The sequence below is a fragment of the Arvicanthis niloticus genome, chromosome 2 (assembly GCF_011762505.2).
Source record: "Arvicanthis niloticus isolate mArvNil1 chromosome 2, mArvNil1.pat.X, whole genome shotgun sequence".
Taxonomy (NCBI): Eukaryota; Metazoa; Chordata; class Mammalia; order Rodentia; family Muridae; genus Arvicanthis; species Arvicanthis niloticus.
Window position 1 is genome coordinate 47,949,023 of NC_047659.1, and position 24,996 is coordinate 47,974,018.

Here is a 24,996-nt window from a genome sequence, read left to right on the forward strand (position 1 = left end):
CCAGAGGGCTGGAACTAAGGTAGGGTAAGACCTAGAGCAACCGTCATACCCAGGACTAGTAGGAGGCCACTTAGCCCATGTAGAACTGTAGAGGCCAGACATTTACTGGGAATCCATAAGAAGCCTGGAATTTGTGTACAGCCCAAATGAACTGAAAGCCACTGCCAGCACCTACGTCACAGGAATAAATGTTACATGCGTAATCTCTGTCATACAACAGACACTATGCATACTTCTGACGCCTGAAGAAATTCCAGAAAATCCTAACATCCCTCCAAACATTAGTCTGGAAAGTTTTCAAACTAACCCTGTTTTCAGTGCTGTTGCTTTTTTTTTTTTTTTTTTTTTTTTTTAATTTCAATTTAGCTCAGAGCAGGGCTGGGGCTGGAGCCCAGTGGACAGCACTGAAATCGTGTACACAAGTTCTGTACCTAGCACTTAATAAATTTAATCAATTGATTAATTAAACAGCTACCCAGGAACCAGAGCCCTTTGTTTGGCTTCCCAGATAGCTACTCAAATTCGGTCAACAAGTGCAGACAACTGTAGGATAGTGTTATTAGTGGTCTGTTTTAAAAAGAGACATTACAGAAGATAAGATCGACTTTATGCCTACAGTCCTGGCAGGAAAATTGCAAGTTCAAGGAAAGCCTAAGCTGTATAGTAAGGCTGATTCCTGTCCCTCCTGAAAAATCAAATTGCTCCCCAAATCCCAACCCTAGGATGGATGGATGGATAGATGGATGGATGGATGGGTGGATGGATGGATGGATGGATGGATGGATGGATGGATGGATGGATGGAGGAAGGAATATATACAGATTAGATGGGACAAAGGGTAAAAAGAACACAGCTCTTCCAAATCCACACCTCCCAAAGCCATGTCAACAAATCCCCCTTTACAAATCAGAGCACTTTCACACTATGGCTGTCCCATTAAAGTCCAGAGAGAACCATTTATTCATGTTGTTCCAGAGAGCCCAGACCCATGTAAGAACTTATCTACAGTCTCTTGGCAACCTTGGGACAATGGCTGGACACTAACCCTCCATCTGCAAGACAAAGCAGGACCGTGATGTCTTCCCCTACAAGGGGGACAAGAAGACACATGTACAAATATCTATTGGGAAAAAAAAAAAAACAAAGCAAACAAAACCTTTTCTCAGTACAGAAGTATCTGAGCTACATCTTGTCCTGTGTAGCTGATGCTACATAAAATTGTCCCACCTACCCTTACCCTCTTCCGCCTTTACCAATTTTCTTCAGGAATAGGCCAGAGGGAAAGGAGTTGCAAGCTGTGATACTTTACCAAACCAGAATTGATTTACAAATTCCTGTCACAGCCAGGATAACAGAAATGCCCCCATCTATGCTGGTTTGTGTTATTGGACAAGTAATATCCCAGCTTACTGTGTATGGCTCATCAAATTCAGTACATGTCTGCTTGCAAGACTGGGCCTGTGGAAGTTCAAAGAATCACCCTGCCCTTAAGGAATTTACCTCCCAGAGAAGAGATAAAACACATACGTACAACTTCTTACTGGCAGTTGGAAGAAAAGGGACAGTCTGTTACCTTGACTGGTGGAAAGAGGTGGAGAGGCAAGGCCTAGTGGATGAGGGGTACTTGGAGCAGGATCTGGGGACAAGGACACATCAGAAGAGGAGTTGTGGAACACAGAGAATTACAAAAGTGGGCCGCCTGTGTTCAGAGGAGCAGTGGGTGGCTTAGTGGTCTGGTGGAAGTGTGTGTGTCTGGAGCAGACCTGGGGTTAGCTGAAGTGGAGTGTGGTGGCCTAGCTCCTGAACCAATTCCAGCTTCGGGCTGGATGTCTGGAATGTGACCAGAGCTGAAGAGCATTGAGAGCTGACGTGTTTAAACTTGGCTTCTGGGAGTTTTACAGTGGACTAGGAAGGAGAGGCTGGGTTTAAGACTCCAGGTAGACGGTTAAAACAGGCAAAAAATGTGGCCTGCCTGGCTCCTTAGCAGAAATGGGAATGGAGAACTTTTTCCCATTTGGAGGTGGGCGAAGCTGTTGGAGAAGGTGAACACAGTAAGATTCAAGCATGTGCTGTTGCGTGGATGAGTCTGGCAACGATGCTCATTGGAAAAGACAGACACAGAGGGCCATGCTGGCATTCTGTGTATATGCGTATCCAGAATAGCATATCTTAGAGGTGGTGGTCGCCAGTAGGTGGAACAAGGAGGGAAGGGGTAGTAGTTGTTTAATGAGTGTCACAGTCCCTGGGGGTGATGTTTGGAGCACACTGGAGAAGAAAGGACTGCATAACCCTGTGAAGGCAGTAGATGCAGCTGGAAGAAACACTTAGAAATGGCTACTTTTATGGTACATGAATCTCACCCCCATTAAAAATAATACAGGCCTGAAGAAACAGCTCAGAAGATAATGTGCTTGCCATACAAGCATAAGGACCTGAGTTCAGTTCCCAGAACTGGAGTAAAAATCTGCAAAACTCCAGGCATGGTGCTGTGTGTGTGTGTGTGTGTGTGTGTGTGTGTGTGTGTGTCATCCTAGTGCTAAGAAAGGAGAGACTGGCAGGTGCCTGAGGCTCCAGAGTCAACCAGCCCAGCCTACCGAGTGAGCACCAGGCAGGGAGAGACTCTGAAAGAAAACAAATTTCCCTGAGAGGGCGACATGAAGGATGTTCTAACTAGTTCTGTGTGAGAATGGTTCTGGTGTGAATGGGCTTTGGAATGAGAGCCCCATGGGCAATGCAGACCAGAGGCACTCCTCCTGGTTGCTGCACACATGCACACACTGCCCGTGAGAAGCTATCCCCCCCTTTCTGTTCCATCACTGAAAGGTACAGTCATCATGTGACCGAGTCTCTCAGCCTAAGAGCAGGTGATAAAACTGCAGCCTGGTGCAAGATATCCACCATCCCTTTGCCCAGGGTCCCTCCCTCTGAACCTGTCAGCTCCCTTCTCCCCTGAGCTGCCTGTGAAGGAGCAGGGTACCCACACAAAAACTAAGCATCCCCTAAGTGTTCATGACACTGTTGGACGTTTTGTTTTGCTTTAGAAAAGAGAGAGAGAGAGAGAGAGAGAGAGAGAGGGAGGGGGGGGGGAGGGAGGGAGGGAGAGAGAGAGAGAGAGAGAGAGAGAGAGAGAGAGAGAGAGAGAGAGAGATCTACTTTTCCTGGGCTGGCACGCTTTTCTACATGGTCAGTTCACTGAGTAACAGCCGATGCATACTCCCAGCCTTGTCATCTAGAGCAGTGGCTCTCAACCCTCCTAACTCTGAGACCCTTTAATACAGCGCCTCATGCTGTGGTGACCCCCCCCCCAACCATAAAATTACTTCATTGCTACTTCACAACTGTAATTTTGCTATGGTTATGGGTCATAATGTAAATATCCAAAATGCAGGGTATCTGATACGCATTCCTTCTGAAAGAGTTGTTTTACACACACACACCACACACACCCCCTCCGCAAAGAGGTTACGACCCATGGGTTGAGAACTGCTGATCTAAACGGTCTTCGCTATGATTCTTGGTGCCCCCTAGCGGTGAACTGGTGCGTGCTGAGGCTACAGGCCTGCTCATGGCTTTGCTGGTCCCCACACCTATGTTCCCCCAGGACAGCCATATACTAAACACTGGAGCATTGACTTGCCCTACCCGGCTCAGGTGTGAAGGACAGCTCTATTTATTGCATACCCTGAGGTTTAAGATCCCTGTCTGGATTAGAAGGTGTTTCATTTCCAGCGTCATTTCAGCTTGGCTTTTTCTCATTCATTTTTTTTAAAATTGAATTCTATTTTCATATCTTATATTGACTTTGTTACTTCATTCATCTCTTGCCTTTTATCTTGAGGTGTCTGGACATGGTTTTAATCATATTCTTGAATTCTTTGGGAGTTCTTTGGGGTCATTCCCCTCAAGTCTCTTACTATGGGATAAGTAGTTTGGGGAGGAGACATGCTGTTCTGAATTTTCATTTTGTTTCTCTTTTGCACGGATTGGTGAATTCAGAATTGCTTGCTTAAGTAGGAATGTAGACTCAGGTTTGATGGTCAGGAGACTGCTTATCTGCTAGCACTTGGAGTCAGGGCAATGGGAGAAGCGTGGGCAGGGAGTTCAGGGCCAGGGATCCCTTAATAGTTGGAACCAGAAGTTAGGCTGACTAGGAAAGTGTAGCCCAAGCAGTAGGGGCCTGGTGGTCCTTACTTGTAGAGGAGCTGGATGAGCTGTGGTTTTAATATCTCAAAAGTACTGCTCCTGTCCCTTTAAATGATGACAAACTGCTATCATGACTTTGACAGACATATGCTCAGCCAATGGTGGATGTTAACATGCCCAAGACAGTCTGTAAACTACATAAAGAATCCTTTTCTGTATGTGCAATAATTTTAATCCTCTTTGCTATCATCAAATCATTAATCAAGTCATGTGATTTTTTTTCTCCTTCCAGTCAGCTATTGAGAAGCTAACCCACGATTACCTGAACCTGTTTCACTTCCCGCCACTAATTAAGGTAAGAGAGGTTTCCTCTCTGAAGGCCCCCTCTCAGCTGCTTTTATTGCCATAGGCACCTGCCATGTCCGCACCCAAATTTGCTAATGTCTGGAACTGTTGTTTGAAGTGAAATTTAATGACATCTGTCCAACAAAAGACCCATTGAAGATAGCATGTGTGTGAATGACACACATTTGTTCCCCACACTTTGAAATATTAACAACACATTCCAGATAAGAATAGCTCTCCTCAGGAACACTGTAGGTGAAGGCATCTGGCCTCAGGCCTAGGAGGCCTTTCTCTACCCTTTAAAGTGCAGCAGAGGTTGTGTGACTCTGGGGTTGCCACTTGCCCTGCAGGTGGAGGGGTGGAGGGTTATTACTTATAGAATGTTAAACAGCAGTCCTCCCCCTTATCCTTAGAAATACATCCCAGCACCCCTGCAGATGTCTGCAGCTGAGATTAGCACCCAACCCCATATATACTGCTTTTTCTTATGCAAACATGCCCATGATAGAGTTTAATATATAAACTGGGCATAATGAGAGATTAACAACAACGAGTAATAAAATAACAGTTTACTTATTTAAAGTTATTTTAAAACATGTGAGTTGTTTTTATCTACAACTTTGATATGTTTTTGGACCAGAGTTGACTGCAGATCACTAAAACCGTGGGAAACACGATGAGTTAAGGAGAGAGCTGATGAGTTAAGGAGAGAGCTGTGCTTGCCGGCTGCTGTGAGTGTAGCCTCAGGGTACATGACATACTCCATAATAAAATTAACAACTACTTGTAGTCAGTACCCAGAGCTGTGCTAATTTACCAACAGCCTCGGCTTCCCATCTCTCAGCCCTTGGGTCTCTCAGTCCACGGACAGTGGAGAAACTGCAGAGTTTCTGTCTGAAAAGAGTATACAAACACCTTGAGTATCTCAGCCTGAAATCTCACCACGTATCTAGTGTAATAGTGTAATAGACTGCAGAATGAAGTGCATATTTCCAGACACATCCGGAAATCCACATCAGTGACACTGCTTGAAAGAGCCTAAGATAAACCATTCAGCAAAGTTCTCAAAGCCCTGTCTTTTTCTCTTGCTTTCAGCTTTGAGTTACAACTTGTATCTTAATCTAATAGAAGTTCGATAATAGATCAGACTGGAAAAACCCTGTTATTACCCCAAGCTAGGGGAGCTGCAGAAACGTGGGCAGGGGTTTCAGGACCACGGACCCATGAACAGTCAGAACCTGGAGATGAACTAACCAGGAAGTGTGGGTTGAGCAGGAGGGGCCTGGTGGGCCCTTTCCTGTGCTAGGGATAAAAGAAAAATTACCTACTATGCATGAAAAGTCAGAGTGAAAATACTGTCTCTAATAATGATACCTGCTTTTCTATTTCAGGATTCAGGAGGGGAACCTGAAGAAAATGAGGAAAAAATAGTGAACCTTGAACTTGTTTTTGGTTTTCACTTGAAGCCAGGAACTGGCCCACAGGTAACATGCTGCAAGTCCTTTGGGTATTTTCAATCTGTAACTCTGTGGTTTTATACAGGAGCCCCAACTACCTAGTAACATGATTGTGCATAGAAGTGTAGATCTCATAAAACTGAACTGGGCTGACAGGCTGCCACCTGCCTCTGGAATCCAACCTAAGAAATGTATAATCTCTGTCAGAAAAAAAAAACTACAAGGATGGGGGGCAGAGACCACCCAAACTCTCAGGGCCTCACAGAGCAAAACATAAGCAGTGTGAGTATCGGCCACTGCTTACTCTGCTTTCTGGCTCCTGGCTCTTGAGGAAAATGAGAATAAAGCCACATTGAGAATGGAAGCGGAGATCTGGATTATCAGCTCCAATAAGGCTGCAGGGCGTTTGACCTGCACTCATTCACCTGTCACTACACTGTCAGCCTGGAGGGGTGGGGGTGGGGCTGCCTCGGTAGCATGCAAGGTGACCTCTCGATGGGCTCCTGTTACTTCAGATCCCTGTAAATCGCTCACAGCTTCTCTATGTGCCTGTGCTCTACTACGTGGCACGCAAAGAGGATGTGTATGAATTACCTTTTCTCATTGCTACAAGGGAATCCTGATAGAAGCAATTTAAGGAAGAAGAATTAGTTTGGGCTCGTGGTTTAAGAAGGGACACCACCCATCACAGTGGGAAGAAGTGGTGGTGTGACACAGCGAGCTAGCCATACTTCAGCCACACTCAAAAGAAGAGAGAAAGAGAGCGTGCTGACATTGGGACTTTTTAATTCAGTCTGGGAGCCCTGCTCATGAAAGTGCGACCCACATCAGGGTGGGTCTTCCCTCCTCAGTTAAATCTTTCTGGAAATGCCTCTATAGACGTACCCAGAGACACAGACCGATGTCTCTTAAGGGGATTCCAAATCTAGTCAAGTTGACAATGAAGATGAGGCATGGCGGTGCTGGCATATGAATGAGGCTCTTCCTCAGTTTACAAATGTGGACTCTGAGCCTGTGAGGGGATAAATCCCTTGCCTTCCAAGAGTTACATAGCCAGAAAGTGGATGAAGTAAGAATTGGTTTAGGGGTTTGGTGTGTGTGTGTGTCTGTCTGTCTGTCTGTCTGTCTGTCTGTCTATCTGTCTACATGTCCCTTTAGAGTCTATAAGAGGGTATTAGAACCCTGGAGCAGAAGTTACAGAAGGTTGTGAATCCCCTGATGTGGACGATGGGAATTGAAACTCAGGTCCTCTGGAAAAACAACAAATGCTGATAACCTCTAGACCATTTCTCTAGCCCCAGCTTTTAACTACTACATAACTTGTACTTTTGCTTTGCTAAAGGACTTACATTTTAACTTCTTGAACCCGTAGCTTGTGGGTGGGAAAGGGTTGGACAGGCCAGTCTCCAAGCCATTGCTTAATAAAACCCAAATTCTCTCAAGCCAGCTCCGGGTTCTAGTGCTTGGGTACTGTAAATTGTGAGGGTTGGGTTTTACCTGGGACTTTGGGAAATATTCTGCCTACAGCACTGCAGGCGTATTGATGCACTGATGCTTGGGGAAGGGGACTCTTTATGTCCTCTATTTTGGCCATAACATGTCACTAAAGGAGAGCTTCTCTTCTGCACATTGGTCACTATCCACTCATTCTTGTTAGAAACAGGAAAAATAAGGACAGAAGATGAAGTGCCTCTCTCACTAGCAACAGTAGAGGACCTTCTAACTCTGTCACACACTCAAGTCTGCCCAATAGCAAACAAGGTGGATGTTACAACCTGCCTTCTTTAATATCCTCAATTCTGTGACAATTTATAAGCTTTCTTTACAGTAACTTTTTATGACTTGTAGGGAGAGAGAGAGGAAGAGAGAGAAAGAATTTCATTGAGAGAGACTTGTCAAGAGAGATTTCAAATAAGAAAATATTTTTAATTCTTATTATTCAACTATCTTATTATTTCAATTACTAACAAGTAAAAATATGTACTTGTTAATGTGGAAATCTGAAAAACATTTTTTTTAGTAAAACTTAGAAGCTATGAAGATATTTGAGAATAAATACAGTGACCTATATCGTTCTGGGTTATGCATAAGTTCCCACAACTTTTGATAGTCTGCTGGCCCTGGGTCACGTACCCAGAATTCTCTCACCCATTTACTCAACATTTATTGAGGGCCCACTATTTGCTTGGATTTATGCTAGATGCTCAGAATACGAAGTCAAAAAGTACATTCGTGGCTTACAAGGAACCCATAGCATCTTGGGGGAAATAGACAGGATCAGTGAGTGACTGTGGTTCAGAATGATGAAACTTTCTGATGTCACAAACATCAGTCCATGCACACACACTGGATAGATGTCTACTTGTCAGTGAGAAAGAAGTGGGAGGTGGTCTTAGTCTCCCTGGTGGAATGATGCTAAAATTCACAGTTTAGAACCATTCAATTTGTTCAGGTAGGAAGAGGGCGTGGGAGGCAGAGGGACCAGTATACAGGAAACTCCTTTTGGGTGCATTTCCATGAACCCTCTGGGAAGATTTAACAAAGAGTAGGGAAGTGTTGTGATAGATGGAGCTGGTGAACACAAAAAGAACCACCTTCAGTGCCACGCTAAGGATCTGGAGGGTTTCACACAGAGCGGGTAAGATCTGGTCTATGTGTTTAAAACATTGCTCAGAAGGACCAGGCCAGTGTGGGAAGAAGTGTGAGTCCAGTAGAGAAGCACCCTGTCAGTGATGAGAACAGGCCAGGACAGTGCTCTGAGTCCCAGGACACACTGGGATGTAACTGGTCTCCAACTCCCTGGAGATGTGCTGGGAGAGAAGAGAGCTAGGAATGGGACAAAGGTCTCTAACCGAGCAGCTGGATAGATGGTGTTATAAAACAACAGATCAAAGGGAAACCTTCACATATGGGTGCAATGCCAAGGGGCCAAGGATAAGGAAGTGACTGGCATGGGGTTAATCGGGAAATGTTTTTTTGGAAGGGATAAGTTTTGAACTCGAGCTTGAAATGGTTGATGGGCCACTGCAAAATGATTACCCGAATATAATAAATGAAACCCATCTTTTTGACTTTCTGAAAATCTTGGGCATTTGTGAATGCTTATTGTAAGTCCCTAGGCACAAGACACGATATTGTTGTCATTGATTAAGGAACAGATAACAAGACAGACAAAGTGTATGACTAGTCTTAGATGAGGTGACAAGACCCAGGACCAAAAGTTATGGCTTGTTTTTTTGTTGTTGTTGTTTATTTCTGGTTTTTGTTTTGTTTTTGTTGTGTATGTGCTAACTCATTTAAGCTGTCCCTAAACTCAAACAAAACAGCCAGAATGAATTACTATTCAGTTCTAAAATGCCCCATTATGTCACCCTATACCCTAAATAACAAAATACTTCTTCATATGTATGCTTTGAAGACAAATACAGTTCATATGAGTCTTACTACCTTGACCCTTAAAGGTAGAACCTATTTTTTTTTAAAAAAAAAAAAATAGACTCAAAATCCTCAAAATGCCAGTTAACTGAATTCTCATAAACCTATCTTTGCAACCCCCTCTATGACTAGAAAAAAAAACTCACAAGAAACATTGATGTGTTGAAATCCCCCCTTTGCTTGATGTAAGCTTTTCTTTCACAAATAAAATGAGAAGGATGTCCCAACAGGAGCCAATGGGAATAATCTATGCCAGGAATTCCTTTCTTAAAAATAGTAGCAATTTTTTTCTCTTTGCCTATGAGAAGGACAAGTGGGCAAGTACAGGCTAAACGTGGTAATGGTTACCTTCATGGCTGTAACAAAATGCCTGACAGATGATGTGAGGGAAGAAAGGTGCATCCTGGACCGTGGTTTCGGGGGGATTTTAGTCCATGATGAAGAATTCGTGCAGCAGTTCAATTCCTAACAGGAAGATTGTGGAAGAGACTACTCAGGTTCATGGTAGACCAGGAAGCAAGGAGCATGATGGGAACAAGAAGCCAAATAGAACCTTCAAAGGCCTTCCTCTAGTGACCTCCTTCCACCAGTTAGAACCCATATTCTAAATATTCCACAGCTTTCAAAAAAAAAAAAAAATACCACTAACTAAGGATAAAATGTTCAAAACCTGAGTCTGTGGAGGTTATTCCAAATGTTCTGCCATCTTGACAACTTGAAACTTACCAAGAACAGAGATGAAAATGTGATTTAGATACAAACAGCGCAAGAGGAAAAACCTTCTCACTGCATGTGTGTCTCTTCTCCAGGAGCCAAAATAGCTGCGTGACACCTAGTCCAGGATCTTTGTCTTTATTGCTACACCTTCTGGACCCCCAGGCTCTGTCAGGCTCCAGCACTATGCACACTCCAGGCCCTTCTCCCACAAGCAAAATGTCCATTTTCCTTTCCTATCCTGAAACAACCTAGCAAGGAGGGAAAAAAGTATGTTTGTGCCAATGGTGATACTGGCAATTTAATACATGAGAATGGGCTTTACTCTATGTGTCCATTTCTAAGGAGCAAAGTTCAATTTTATTTAAATAACACATGCGCACACACATACATATATGTATGTATACATATATATACACATACACACAAACATATATGTATATATACATATACACACAAACATATACACATATATGTATGTATGTACATATATGTGTATATACATATATGTATACATACATATATGTATATACACATACACATAGATATATATGGAAGTTATGACAACCAAATTAGGAGACATCAGGTCTTACTAAGCTTGATTGTCTCCCATGTGAGAGGCAGGAGATGTCACTTATGCCTCTGGTAAGCATTATGTCATCATTAGGCACTTTTCAAACATTTCAGTGCCATCTTTTCAACTCAGCATGGTAGGGAATAGCAGTCCTGAATTAGCCTCCCCAGGAGGATAGCAAGGAGAGAGATAAAGTGTCTTGTCCAGAACCTCTACTTGGTAAGGGGCAGCTCCAGTCATTGCCTCCTTCTGGAAAGTACCATCATCCCCTCCGAGTGCGTGCATTGGTGATCAGTTGGGTTTTGATCAGTTAATGCTACATTCCAGCAATTCTTGTTTTGTGTGAAAACTGCTTTGTGTTCTGTGCTGTGAAGCCTTTGGCTTGGTATAAAGGAAAGCAGCTTCATGAAACTCAGGCGGCTCATGCACTCCCCAGGGCAGCAACCATGCTTTTTATTGAAATATTCGGCTGCATAGAGTTTATTATTATTTCTCTTATCAGCTCACCAGTCAGGAATATTGATGCTCAATTTGCCAAGGGATAAACTATCAAATCACCCAGTACTTTTCTCACCAAGCTCTTCTGAGACTCTGTGTCATAAAAATTCAAAAGCAGAGTGAAGCAGGGACTACTGGGAAGTCATCCATTGCTTGGTGCCAAACCGTCAGACCTCATCCCAGAGACCTTATCTGGCCCTGTCCCCAGTAAGACAGCAGAAATGTGACAGAGGCTGTGCCCCTGCAGGCCTGAACTCATCACCTGCTGTGGCAGAAACATCCCTCCCTCTCCCAGCAGTTCCCAACAGGGACCTGGGTGCAGGTCTGGGAACCCTTTCCAAATGGCTGTCATTTTGGATCTCCTTTTGAGGGGTTCTTCATGGGAGGCAGGAAAAAGTGAGGGGGACTTTGGAAAGGTTAGCAGTTCCTCAGGAGGCTGATTGTCTCAGGAGGATTCTCCCTGGATGCTTTACTCCTCTTCTTCCTTGTCCTGTGAGTGCCCGGCTGCTTCCTTGTGCCTTGTCCTGTGAGAGCCCAACTGCTTCCTTGCCACCCCAGAGGCAGGTCAGTCTCTTGCTCTGGCTGTTAGCAATTGGTCAAAACAACCTTTTCCTCTGCCTTTCACTTGTGTTGTCCAGAGGCCTTTATTAAATTAATATGTTGTATTTAATAAACAAAATTGAGTCACCAGGCTCTTCCTTGGAGGACTGTAAATAGAAACTATCAAGTAGCGATTGTTTGTTTGTTTGTTTTTTGTTTTGTTTTTTTGTTTTTCGAGACAGGGTTTCTCTGTGTGTCTCTGGCTGTCCTGGAACTCACTCTATAGACCAGGCTGGCCTCGAACTCAGAAATCCGCCTGCCTCTGCCTCCCAAGTGCTGGGATTAAAGGCATGTGCCACCACTGCCGGGCTGCGATTTTTTTTTAACTATTGTATAATTTTTGTAAATGGATAGACAAAATGGCTAAAATAACAGGGCCTCAAAAAAAGAAAAAAAAAAGGATTCTGTGTGTACACATACAGCCAATCCCTTCTGACAGTTTCAGAACAGCTGAGAGCAGTGCTTTGCCCCTCTCTGATGGATACTGGATTTATTATAAATTCAGTATAGGGATGTCCGTGCTCCATTATCAGCTGTGGGGGAGGAGCTGTGCACACCCACACATCTTTGTGCATGTAGCTAAGTACTGAAGCTTGCAGTGGTAGAGGTCTAGAAAGCGTACAGGTTTTAGGATGGAAGAAATAGAGAGAGATTAGCCAAACCCTACAAGGCTTGATTTGCAAAGGGGGTAAATGCTAGCACAGTGTTTAGAGCTGACACTACTGGATTCAAGACTTAAAATTTCACAAGCAAGAGAAGTCTAAGTTAAATGTTAGCATCACAAAATGAACAAAACGAAAGCGGGAGGGGACTTGGAAGGTCACGGCCAGGTAGCCACAGACTATAGTGACAGCTTTCAGTTTGATCCAGCCATTCACTTTAAGTATGTCCAGCTTTTCCATGTTGATCTCACATCCATAAAGTAGTCTTTTAAACAGAGAAAGAAACACAAGTTTTAATTGGTGGGACAGGAGCAAATGCAGTTTACAGTTTTATAACTTACTGCTGAGCTCTTAATTCCAGAGTGGGGCAATGCCCTGTCCAGTGGGTTGGGTAGCCGCCAGTAGCACCAGAGCTGAGCTGAGCGAGGTACTCGGCATGTGCCTGACAGCCATTTGTACATGCCCAAGTACCAGGGGCTGTCCAACACCCAGAGGAAACAGACACACTCTGCAGCACTTCTAGACTTTGATGGTGTGAATATTTCTGCCATGACTGATTTCAAGTTGTCAGCCTGACATTACTGAACTTTGTTGGGAAAAGATTTGTCTGGGGTGGGAGTTGGGGGGGGGGGGGGTGGGTGAAGAGAGATGGCTCAGCAGTTAAGAGCACTTGCTGCTCTTCCAGAGGACCAGGGTTCAGTTCCCCATATGGCAGCTCACACTGTCTGTAACTCAAGTTCCAGGGCATCTGACACCCTCACAAAATGGCACATTCAGGCAAAACACCAATGTACATAAAATGAAAATAAATAAATTATTTTTAAAACAACAGACACTTTTTAAAAAGAAAAAGAATGAGCTTGGGAGGCTGCCTCTAGCACACGTTTGGATCCTTCTCTGTCTTCATTGGGATTATGAATCCCCTTAAAAACAGCAAGCGGCGATGTAGCACATGTGAGCAAACACGGGCTTAAATAAATTACAGACATGTTAGTGCTGGTTTTCAGGATACCAGAGCTCACAACAGTTCTAGCCTTTTAATGAAGCCATGGTTGCCTGACTTCTGAATCAACACTGACTTACATTGTCTCACACTGACCATGTTGTATGAATCAGAAAGCAGGATTTAGGTTTGTGAAGAGTGAAAATAGACTCCTGGAAACAGGGAAACAAAAATCTAAATTTGTGCCTGTCTTTTGAATCCTTCTGTGGTCACTATAGTTGACAATTTCTAGATGTCAGGTGCAGTTTTGGATATGGACAGAGGTCTTTGCTTTTAGAAGCTTCTGGGTACCATTGTAAATTTTGTACTGAGAAGGCCACTTACGGAGAGAATAACGAACTCCAAAACAGACACATAAGTTACTTTAAAATTAAAAGCACTGGCATGCAAGGACACAAGACAGATCTCCCAATCCTGCATGTTAGAATTTGGATTGAAAATGTCTCAAATGGTGAACAGTATGTATTCTCCTTCTCCCTCATCAAGCCAGGGCTTCTTCATACATCTGCTGCTTGTCCACACCCCAAAAGTCAACAGGATAGGAGAACAACTTTACAAGTAGCTGCTTTTATATTCTGAGAACCTTGAGTAAAAGTTCAAAGGCAGCAAATGTCTCAGTATTGAAAGAATTGAATGAGCGCCTAGGTAAGTCAGGCCACCGCCTATATTCATTTAGGAACCCAGTCCTACAGAATAGTCTTAATTAATGGCAAATCAATAGCAAAACTAACTTTTTTTTTTTTTACAAGATAACTACCTACCAATTCCAAATACAAAATTTTTAAAGCCTTTTCTACGCCATTACCTAACATCCAAACCACCTTAGATCCTAGAGCCTACCTAGTGTGTCCTGTGAAAGTGTGTCTTGCTCAATGTGTTTCACTTCCCATCATCCCGAAGGCCCCTTTTCATATGTAACGCCAATAACAACCCCCCAAAAGGCGATATAACAACCTTATCTCCACTGGTGTCTACTTGGCACCAGTCTGCCCTGACCTTAGACACAAGCCATTGTTAAGGGTATAACACATTTACATATTTTGCAATAAAACATCAGTTATTTGCATTACTGTGTCAAGTTTTATTTGATTCTTTCACCTAAAAATGACTCATTTTCCTTTCTTGTATTTTAAAAACCAACTACTCTAAGCTTGTTTGAGAATAATCAAAAATTGCCCATTTAGCTAGAAGTCATTTTCTTTTCAAAAGGCAAATGTTATTTAATCTTTCAGCTGCTCATTGTGCCATCATAAATACTTTCTTTTCAGCACAGTTGTGGAGACTGAAATGAGCCCACTAATTGCCTCCCATTTCGACTGACATGTGGTGGTTTAGTGGAAAGAGAACACAGCAGGGAGAAGGAAATAGGAGGCTGAGAAAATGAGAGCTAATTATTTTCACTGCCTCATGTCAGGCTCTGTGTCAGCCTTGTTTTTACAAACTGGAAGGTTTAGCACTAAATAAAACAAACTGGCGTCATGTTTTTATATACTGGCAGTGTCATGGAAGCAGCTGCACATCTCAAAGACAATATAATGCCTGCGTTCGCATGGACACCATCTGACAGACACTGTGAGCCACGGCTAATGAGGATATCACAGTGGTGCCAAAGGGAAAGGTGCTGAATTATGTATGATTCTTCATCAGTGCGGCAATAGTCCTGTACATCATTATGAGACATTGTTTTGCTGAAGAGATTAAAACATTCTTAGTTCCAGACCCTGCAACCTATATGCGCTGAAAGAGGTTATTAATGGAATTTTTAGGGAGACTTTCTTGTGGATTTCTTTTGGGTTGAAAAAACCAATTTCGTGGGACAAAGCCGCGATGGGTCATGACACTGTGTAGATAAAGAAGGGAAGCAAATTAACCATACTTGTATTATCTTCCTTCTAAAGACGGCATAATAAAATATAGTGTGGCGAGGTTATACTTAATGGTAAATAACCCAGGTGCTATCGCAGGACATGCCACTTTCCTGCCTTTAGCACAGCAGGTTCCGGCAGCTGAGCTGGATAATGGTGACACATGTAAAGGAGCCTTCAGAGGCCTCCGTCAGCAGCGTCTCCTTACTTTTTTATACAGCTGTGACCAATATTATTTTTGTGGGTTTTGTTTTTAATCCGGATTGCTTCGCAAAAGCCAGTCAGCTGCTATGGCTGCATCTTTCTCTCTCCCGCTCTGCTTTTTTCAGAAAGTTTATTCTGACCGCTCTAGTTTATATTTTAAAGTACTTCCAGTTGGTGGTTTTTATATTTCTCCATTTATGGGAAGAGAGGAGCAGGTGGGGGGTTGAGAAGCTAGTGCCTCTAAGATTAAACGACGTATCTAAGGCATGGATGCCAGTTCCATCAGGCTGGCTGTATGTGTTCAGTATCTAAGCCTCAGTTTCTTTATCCATAAAATGGGAACCATGCTCTCTAGAACAAAGTAAGACTATAGGGATTAGAGAACATAAATAGATCTCAAAACCCTGAGGCTGGACGTATACGCTTGGCATCGCGAAGTTTAGTCTGTGTGACGTGAGAGAGAACGGGGGCAGCCTCTGATTGCTGTGAAGAGGACTTGCCTGGGAAACGGGCTTCTGGAGGACTGCAGATGTCTTGCCTGCTTGCTTGGCTTCACAGGTATAGACGCTAATCAAACTCACTGACCTGCAGTTGAAGATCTGTGCTTTTATTACATGCAGACTGTTCCTCAGTGTGAACGTGCATTGTTTTTAAATGTCCATGTTCTTCAGGAAAACTAATCTAGAAAAGCTCATTTGAGGGTCACTTTCCTGCTGAAGGATCCTGGACTTAGATTTTCATTTTGAAGATTAATCTATAGTGTTGATGGCTTCGGTTAATTTGGTAGGGAAAAACTATATTAAAGGAAAGGAGGAGGAGGAAGAGGAGAATATTGTCTCTGAATTCCCAGAACTTTACAGTTTGATATATTTTGTGCTTTTTAATATTTTTAATATTTTTTTTCCTCCTGTTTGGGAAATCTACCACTATCTCAACTATTCTCTTAAATCTCTTTTATTTCTTCTTCCCTCCCTCTTTTTATGTAGAGAAAAGGGATGCCTGTGTTTGTTGTCATTTCACCTACTTTGAACTCCAAGGAATTGTAAGCAGCTCACAAAGTGTGTAATAGTGAGCTCTCACAAAGAGGTACTTAATTTAGCAGTAACTGAGTGTTGTTTAGAATTTTATCTCCACTGGGCAAGGATTCCTGTTTTACTTGGCCCAAAATCTTAATTCATAAAATGCTTCCACATAATTGGCAATCCCGGGACAGGTAGTTGAGATGTTCTCTCTTCCTCCACCCTTGCTCCTAGAATTGTCCAGGTTAGTTATCTCAGCGGCTGATCAGCCAGGAGAATTCTACTTTCCCCATTCCAAATGCAAAAGTTGTCCTCTCCCCCAACAAAATGCCATGTTTTTCCTGCAGACTGCAGAGCGGTGCATCTGCTAGTTAACGGACAGTTTCAAGCACTGTTTGCTACACCCAAGTCCCAGCAGAAACAGTCCCTGTGCTCAGCCCTTCTTGCTAAGCTCAGCCTTCCCCGTGGGTCAGCAGGTGTAGGTGACACTCGCTGCAGAAGTATATCAGGATAACTCTTCTAGCCATGTGCATGTCATTCCTGGGTGGGAACCAAGCTTTGAAGTTAAAATCCAGGGTAATCGGGACTTGACTTTGTATCTGAAACAAGACCTGGGCTGGAGCCAGTGATCCCAGTGGTACTGTATGCACCTCCAACAATGACCTATTGCAGTAATGGAAGAAAAAATTGGCTATGTTGAACCTCATGGAGATGGGATTTATTTCTGTGTCTTGGATCCTTACATATGGATTCAACAGGAGAATCTGGACTATTTGCAGGCTTTTGCCTTCCTGTTGCACTTTGTAAAGGGGGGGGGGGGGCTTCCTGGTACTGTTTGTCCTTCGTTAACCTGTAACAAGGAAAAGTTCAAGACTCTGAGAAGAAAGACTGTAGTTTAAATCTGGAACAAACCTATGCTGTGTCTTAAGGGCTCGATCCTCATCTTAAACCTATTGGGAGGAGGTGGGACCTTTATAGATCTGGTGTAGTGTGAGAATTTCAAGTCATCAGAGGCATAGCTCAAAGAGGACCCTTGGTGCCCAATCTCTTGCATTTCTTGGCCATGACATCAGAGGTTCCACTATGCCACAGCTCCCAACATGATATACCATCCTACTACTGATGCCCCAAGGTAATGACCAAATGTTCACTAACGTGAAACTCCAATTCTGTGGGCCAAAATAAGCCCTTGTCTCCTTATAAGTTGATTATATTGGATATTTATTATGCTGATGGGAAACAAACACAGGAAACCTGCTTTCCACTGCATCGTAAGAAACGACCCTGATTCAAATCTAAACTCAACTCACCACTTGCTACCTGTGTGATCTCCGTCAAATTGTCTCATCTGTCTGTGCATCAATTACCTTGACCAAAATAAGGCACTCTGGCTGTCAATCACATTTAATAGCCACCGTACTTCCAGGCATCTGGCTCTTATTAGCAAGGCAGTATTGAGACATGTTGAAGCGGAGGAGGACCAAATTAGTTTTATATGTTCCATTTGTGAAAGAAGATAAAAATGGATTCCTTCTGTTTAATAAAACCAGTCATCATGATGGCTGCCAGTACTAGGTTTGAGGCCAGCCTGGGATACATGAATCCTTTTCTTAAAAATAAATAAATAAATATAATAATAATAATAATGTTTGTTGGGCTAAACATGTTGGTATACGCCTATAATGCCAGCACTCCAGACGCAGGGGCAAGAATTGCAACAAGTTCATGGCTGGCCTGTTCTATATAGTGAGTGTGATGTCAACCGGGCCTATATAGTGAGACCTTTCTAAAACCAGAACCAAATAAAAAGATGCAGTAAGATTCAGAAAGATTACATCAGTTGGCTTTGATTGGTGGGGAAAATAAATAAAAATTAGAAGTCAGTGTCAGGAGGTGAAGCCTTAAACCCATTCTTCTACCTGTCTCCTTCCTCCATTTCTCCATAGCAATGACTTGAATTTATAACCTTTCCCCATATGTCCCCACAGTAATCATCAACAAGTATAGTTCATATAGCCAGGCTGAGATGGTTTTAGAAAAGGAGTCTCACTACAGGACTGACTCCATAGCTGTCAGTGTTTGATTGATTTAGGCCTGTCAAGATCAAGGGTTGTTCATAGTACCACAGTCACTCTTGCCAGCTCTCTCTCAGAGTCTGTACTCGGGTTTGTATTAACTTGAGGTTGTATTAGCTCAAGCCAGTCAATCGCCCTGATGAAGTGAGTGGTTTTTAAAATTCGGAGCCTGGTGCCTATGAGGACCAAGCTATGAATAACTAGCAGTGACATAGAAGACCCTGCAGGAGGCTTGAGAGTATGTGGGACCTTGGGTTTGTTTTGTTTCTTTAATATTGGGTCTCAGGTAGCTTGGGCTGGCAAAGCTTCTGCTCGTCCTGCATCTCCCTCCTGAGTGTGAGGATCACAGCTGTGCACCATCACACTGGCCTATACAGCTTAACTGTTATGTAAGAAAAAAAGTGAGCATGTATTACTTGTCTCAGCATCTGTGTTTGTGTTCTGCGGAACTCAGAATGTCCTCAAGGACACTTTAGGTCAATTTGAAAATGAGCAGGACTTAGAGAACTCCTCTTGCTCGTTTGTGGGTGACTTCTCTTACTGTGTAACAGTGACATCATTGCCACCCATAAGCTCTAGGAGTTTGGGCAGGGGACAAGCAAATTGAGATCAGTGCCTTGATTGAAATCCACCTGTTGCCTCTCTCCCAGCTTTGTAACAAGCAGTATCCTAGCCCCTTCTATTGATATAGCCTATTGATAGCCTATGTCCTCCTTTCTTCTGCTTCCCTGACAAGAACTTTATAGCCTCTGAAGCTGTCTTCTTTTATGATTCAGTTAAGGGTCTTTCAAATAAAAGACAAATACAATTTACAAAATAAAAGGTATAGCCCTATTATTTGGGTCCAGGGCCCATCAGAGGTGAACTTTGGAGAACTGTTGGCAGAAGCTGCAGAGAAGCCCTGTGGCCTCTGGCTCTCGGGTTGTTCCCTCTCAGTGTTTGGAATTCAGCAGAACAATCAACTAGCCAGGTCCACCCTGTCTTCACTGCCTTCCCCACTGGTGTCTCCTCTGACTCCTCTGCTAGTTAGAATTCCATCTCTACCACCGTTGGTCAAGACATACCAGGGAAGCTCCTTCATCTGTCTCAGCTTCATTTTCCTCATTCATTTATAAAGGGAAAGCAAACCTGATCTGCAGGATTATTATGAATCAAATAACATGGTCTAAGCAGCCAGCAACATGCCTAGCACAGAGTAAGGACCACAAGTGGCTCCTCCAGTGTGACGACGAGATGGAGGTTGGAGCTCCTGTTATTTGCCTGTTTTGTTGCTGTGGCAAAGATACCTGACCAAAAAGAAAAGAAAGAAAAAAAAAAAAAAAAAAAAAAAAAAAACCTTCAGAGTGAGTTTATTTTGGCTCACGGTTCAAAAATACGGTCCATCATGGCGGAGAATTCTTGGTGGCGGGAGCCTGAGACAGCTGGCCACATCTGCAATCAAGAAGCAGAGAGAGGCGAATGCTGAGTGTTTAGCTCTCTTTCTGATTTGTATTCAGTCCAGGACCCCAGCCCATGGACTGGCAATGCCTATAGTTAAAGAGGGCTTTCCCATCTTAATTGTTGAATCTAAACAGTTCCTCACAGGCATGCCCAGAGGCTTGTATCAACCAGAACAGAGCACAAAGTGTCAACGGGGCACGGTATGAAGATGGAAGGGAAGGGGGAGGGGAGATCTTCTCACAATGCCTCTGACTAGCACAATTCCCAAACTTGACAGGCCAAAGAAACAGAACTAAAAGCAGTTCTGTCTTTGTGAAATGTTTCGTTCACACACTGCCTTGGGGGAGGTTCTGTTTCTGAGAAGGGCAGTCATGACAACAGTCATTACGCTGCCGCGTTATCCCACGGCCCCTGTGCTCCTATAGCTGTGGTTCTAAACAAATCCTGAGAGACAAGCGACATGCCAGTTCTCAGTGGAGGCTGTGACTGATGTGAGAGACCAGGTTCATTCGCTGCACAAACCTTTGCCTCCTCTAATTGGCAACCCTGTGAGTGTAGCCAGGCAGTGAGACTCTCCCGCAGGCACCTTCCCAACTTGGCTCTGCAGGTCCTCCAAGGGCTCTCCCCAAACCCCAGTCTTGGCTTCTCACTGAAGCCAGTGGGGTTTCTACAGCCTCCTTGCTGTCTCTCCTGCTCAGACCTATGTCTAAACTTGCTCCAAAGAAAGGTTTAAGTCACTGTCAGGAAAGTGCTTTCTCGTCTCAACATGTATGTGCTTGGTGTGGTATTGCTTGATCCCTCAACCCTTGGTTTTTCAGAAAATGTAAGAGACAATATCAATTTACAGTTCAGAGATCAAATCTGAATTGCATACGTGTGTAATGTCTTATCACTAAATTCTTTCTATAGCAGTGTTTTCCTTTTAATTCAAGCCCCAACTTGATTCTAACCATTAACATTTTACTCTGCTTATTTCCTTTGTCATTTATATATCTCTCCAGCCACCTAAGCAATACTTATTTTATAATACATTTCAAAGTAAGGTACAGACACCAGAATCCTCCTTCCTAAGCATGCCAATACACTAGGATTCAATAAGAGATGTATAAATCTTGTGTATACTTGGTTTTGACAAGTGCATACATACCCTTATGTTACCCTATCAATAAGAGCTGTCAATATGTAAGCTGTCAATAGAGCCCTACCACTTCCAGAAAGTCTTCTCATACTCTTTCTATCTGAGGAACCAATCTTCTGAAAGTTTTTCCAGAAGAGTGTTGTTGAGTGTCAGAAAAAATGTACTCATTAATGTGTTATTTCTTCTGCATAACACCTCTTTCTCACAGATTTTCAGATACACATGCATTTCTGAATGTATCAGTAATTTTTTGGATTGTCTGTTTTATGAATGTACAGAAATTCTATTTCCTTTTTATTAATATTAATCACTGTATTAGCTATTAAGGTAAAGCTTCTAAAAACATACCCAGACAAATCTTTTTTTCCATTTCTTATATCTAAATGCCTATACAAGTAGAATTTCTTTGTCATAGGCATATGTTTAGTCTGTAATAAATTGTTTAAGAAGGTTTTCTGAAGTAATTATACCATTCATCTTTTTGCAACAGAGCATGGGAGTTCCAGTAGCTTCAAATCCTAACCAACATTTGATGGTATCAGCCTCAGGCACTCTGCTGGTGTATAATAATTCCCTGTGGTTTGAATTAGCATTCCCGTAGGGATGAATGATATATAGTAGTATTGCTGCAAATTTAATATAGCATTATTAAAATTTAAATGGATTTACATAAGAATTTGAATTTCTAGCTTTCATGAAACATTGAAGGCCCTAGCAAAACTGGACCCTTATTCATACATGGGAACAAGCAATAGAAGCTGGACAGTGACTACACTTCTAGGGCAACTGCCCAACTCTCAAGGATGCCCATGCCTCCCATAACAGCCCAAAGGATTCCTTTGCCTTTGATAGCTACTCAGCTGTCAGTTATCATATGTCATCACATCTGCAGTGATGTTCTCCTTGTTAAGAAGACAGTGGACTACATCTTTAACCCATGCCTCTGCCAGTTCTGGGAAAATGGCGGTAGGCAGATCAAGAGGGCTGATTGGTAAAAGAATAGGAAAAGGAGAAATATGACTCTTTATGTACCAATGATAAAATATCCTTATGGTGTTTAAGACGTGCATTAAATGGATCTGTTGCAAAATGTTGCACCTCAAGGCTGCACTGAGTGGGGGTAATTGCATATATAGAGGGATCTAATTTCATGTCTTCTTTTAGAAAAGGAAAAATAAAGCGCTCCCACACAACTTCATTTAGAATATTTTGTGTGTTCTAAAACACTGAAATGAGGGGGGAAAAGAATCTGTCTCACTCTCTCAGTGCTGTGATTCTGCTTTTAATTCCAGGACTGTAAATGGAAAATGTATATGGAGATGGATGGGGACGAAGTGGCAATAACGTACATAAAAGACGTGACTTTCAACACTGGCCTCCCTGATGCAGAGATTTTAAAGATGACAAAGGTAAGGTTCTATTTACAGCTTAAAAGCTTTTTTTGAATTCCCAGATATCAAACAAAGACATTAGAATACCGCAGCAGTGGGCTTTTGTGCTCCTGGATGCTCACATCAGCTCAGTATCAAGCTGCCTCTTGAAAGGCACATTTTATTTAGCAGATTGAGAGGATAATTTTTTTGTTAAAATTCCATTTAGGCTGTGTGAACTAAAAAGCAGTGCAAACAACAACAACAAAAAAGTATCATTTAAGTTTCTTTTAAATCCTACATTTCTTCATACTTACTCTATCATTTATTAAAGGAGAAAAATGTTATCAATGAAATTATTTACTTGAAACTGGATTGACTTAAACTTTGAATAAACTTATGATGATGAATATTTCCTCTTTGGTTCTTCACCGCTGGTGATGAGCGCAGAGCCTCATACACACTGGACAATGCTCTAACCCTAAGCTGCATCCCCAGTCTGAGCTATTCAGTGTCTAGAAGGATTGAGAAAAGGCCACTTGGGGAACAGGTTGCTGCTTTGTAGCCTCTGTAAATTCACACTGGAAATTTCTACAATGATTGGAGAGCCTGTTCGTAATACAGAGTCGCTGGAAACCCCGAAGAAAATCTGATAAAAATGCTTAACTTGCTCCTCAGAATGGAAAAAAGGCTCAGTTTATTTTTTTTTTTCCTAACCATACTAGAATAAAACCATGGTAGAAGGCCTACTGCTTCAGACAAAGCACAGTAGGGCTGGTCATCCTGACCTCAAGTAACCATCAATGCTAGTACATGACCACCTTAACTATGTATTGAGTTTTAGTGAAGAAAATGGAGCATTTTGGAAAGAGCCAGAATACAGACACAAGTAGCAAACAGTGAGTCTGCAAAGCCATGATGTTTGACTTGTGTGTTCTCCACATAGACTTAAGATGGCGGAATGACCAACTCCTTGTAACTTACAAGTAGATGCATCAAAAGGCTGGTTTGGTATTCAGTGTTGGATCCCTCTACATAACTGGAATTTACTTCCATGGCATCACTTACCTGTGAGGCCATGGTTTGGTTTAGTGTTTCCTTACCTTGTGGGGACACACTATGTTTCAATGTCTGGGGGACTAGAAAGGAAAGGTATTCCCCCCTAGGTCACTGTGCTGTCCTTTCCTGTTGCCACAGTTTTCCCCTTGCTTCTCTGTCCTGAAGATTTGGCCATTGTTTACCATAAGAAGGAAGTTGTTCACTGCAGAAATAATGCAGTGCAACTGTAGAATTGAATACAGATGTCTCTGCTATCGTGTGCCAGTGCAAAAACTACACGCCAGCATTAGTGGGGCTCACAGGAAAAATAGAATTGGGAAGGCCATTCAAAATTTCCAGAAACTTATTTAAAAAAAAAAAAAAACACAGAGGTAATAGCAATCTTAATTTATATAAAACCAGCCCAGTTAAATCTCTCTTATATTCTGTACCCAACTTGTACACAGCTGTTGTTTTTGCAGCCCCAACCTGGAAGGATAGGAGAATAAGAAGAAAATGAAAAAAATACTTTATCAAAATTAGCATAAGACCCAAGATATATAGGCTTCCTTTGTCTTGAGATCATGGGAAAATAGCACTGCAATGTCTTTATTGGTGCAAGCCTCTTGGCAACCATAGCCTGACAGGCTGGAGAGCTGAGTGATTACCAAAGCCTCTGCACTCGTCCCAGCTCAACCTCAAGGAAGACACTGATAGGGCTTCTCATATTATCATGGCTTTTATCTTCATATTGAGAAACCTTTGGGCTACTGCTTCAAACAGTATGAATTAATAAGTTATCAATGGGATTGAATGACACATCATTTATCACCTGAGACAGGACTGAGAACCTACATGGTGGTGCATCTCTAATACCAATACTTGGGAGGTTGAGGCAGGAGGATCGGCTAGTTCTAAGCCAGGACCATACAGCCAGACCCTATCTCAAAAAAACACAGAAGACCATTGGAGACAGGGACTACTGTTTCCCATCAGTGGGACATGCACACAATTTGTTCAGCCATCCAAAGATATCATTTGCAAATATATAGTATTGGACTCTAAAGATCCAAAACCAGGGGACTCGCTCCCCCAGAGACACTGCAATAACATGAGGTTTATTGATAAATTGATAAATTGATAAAAACCAGTGCACTGGGGTTCCCTTGCATGCCAGCAAGAAGAACCCCAAATTACAGTTAGGAGTAGTTTTTATACTATATTCACAGGGCTCATAAGGGCAGTTTTACCTCTTAATCAGTAACTACAAAGGCTCACTTCAACAGCTGTCCCCAAGTTCGGTTTCCGTTCCCAGGCCCGGTTGTCAAGTAACTCAAATTTGCACCTTATCTTTTTACAACAAAGAAGGTCAGCTTAAGTAGTTTCTGTTTACCCAGGTTTACTATGTTAAGGGCT

At 42.7% G+C, this 24,996-nt stretch overlaps 1 protein-coding gene across 2 annotated transcripts in view; it reads left to right on the forward strand.

The window, feature by feature from the left end:
- Nucleotides 1–24,996, forward strand: part of Map3k20 (mitogen-activated protein kinase kinase kinase 20) — a 156,721-nt gene that overhangs the window by 123,703 nt on the left and 8,022 nt on the right. For both annotated transcript variants that reach the window (XM_034494192.2, XM_034494191.2), the window contains exons 15-17: nucleotides 4,436–4,498; nucleotides 5,880–5,972; nucleotides 22,465–22,581. In XM_034494192.2, coding sequence (XP_034350083.1) covers nucleotides 4,436–4,498; nucleotides 5,880–5,972; nucleotides 22,465–22,581 — 273 coding nt within the window. The remainder of the gene's footprint in view (nucleotides 1–4,435; nucleotides 4,499–5,879; nucleotides 5,973–22,464; nucleotides 22,582–24,996) is intronic.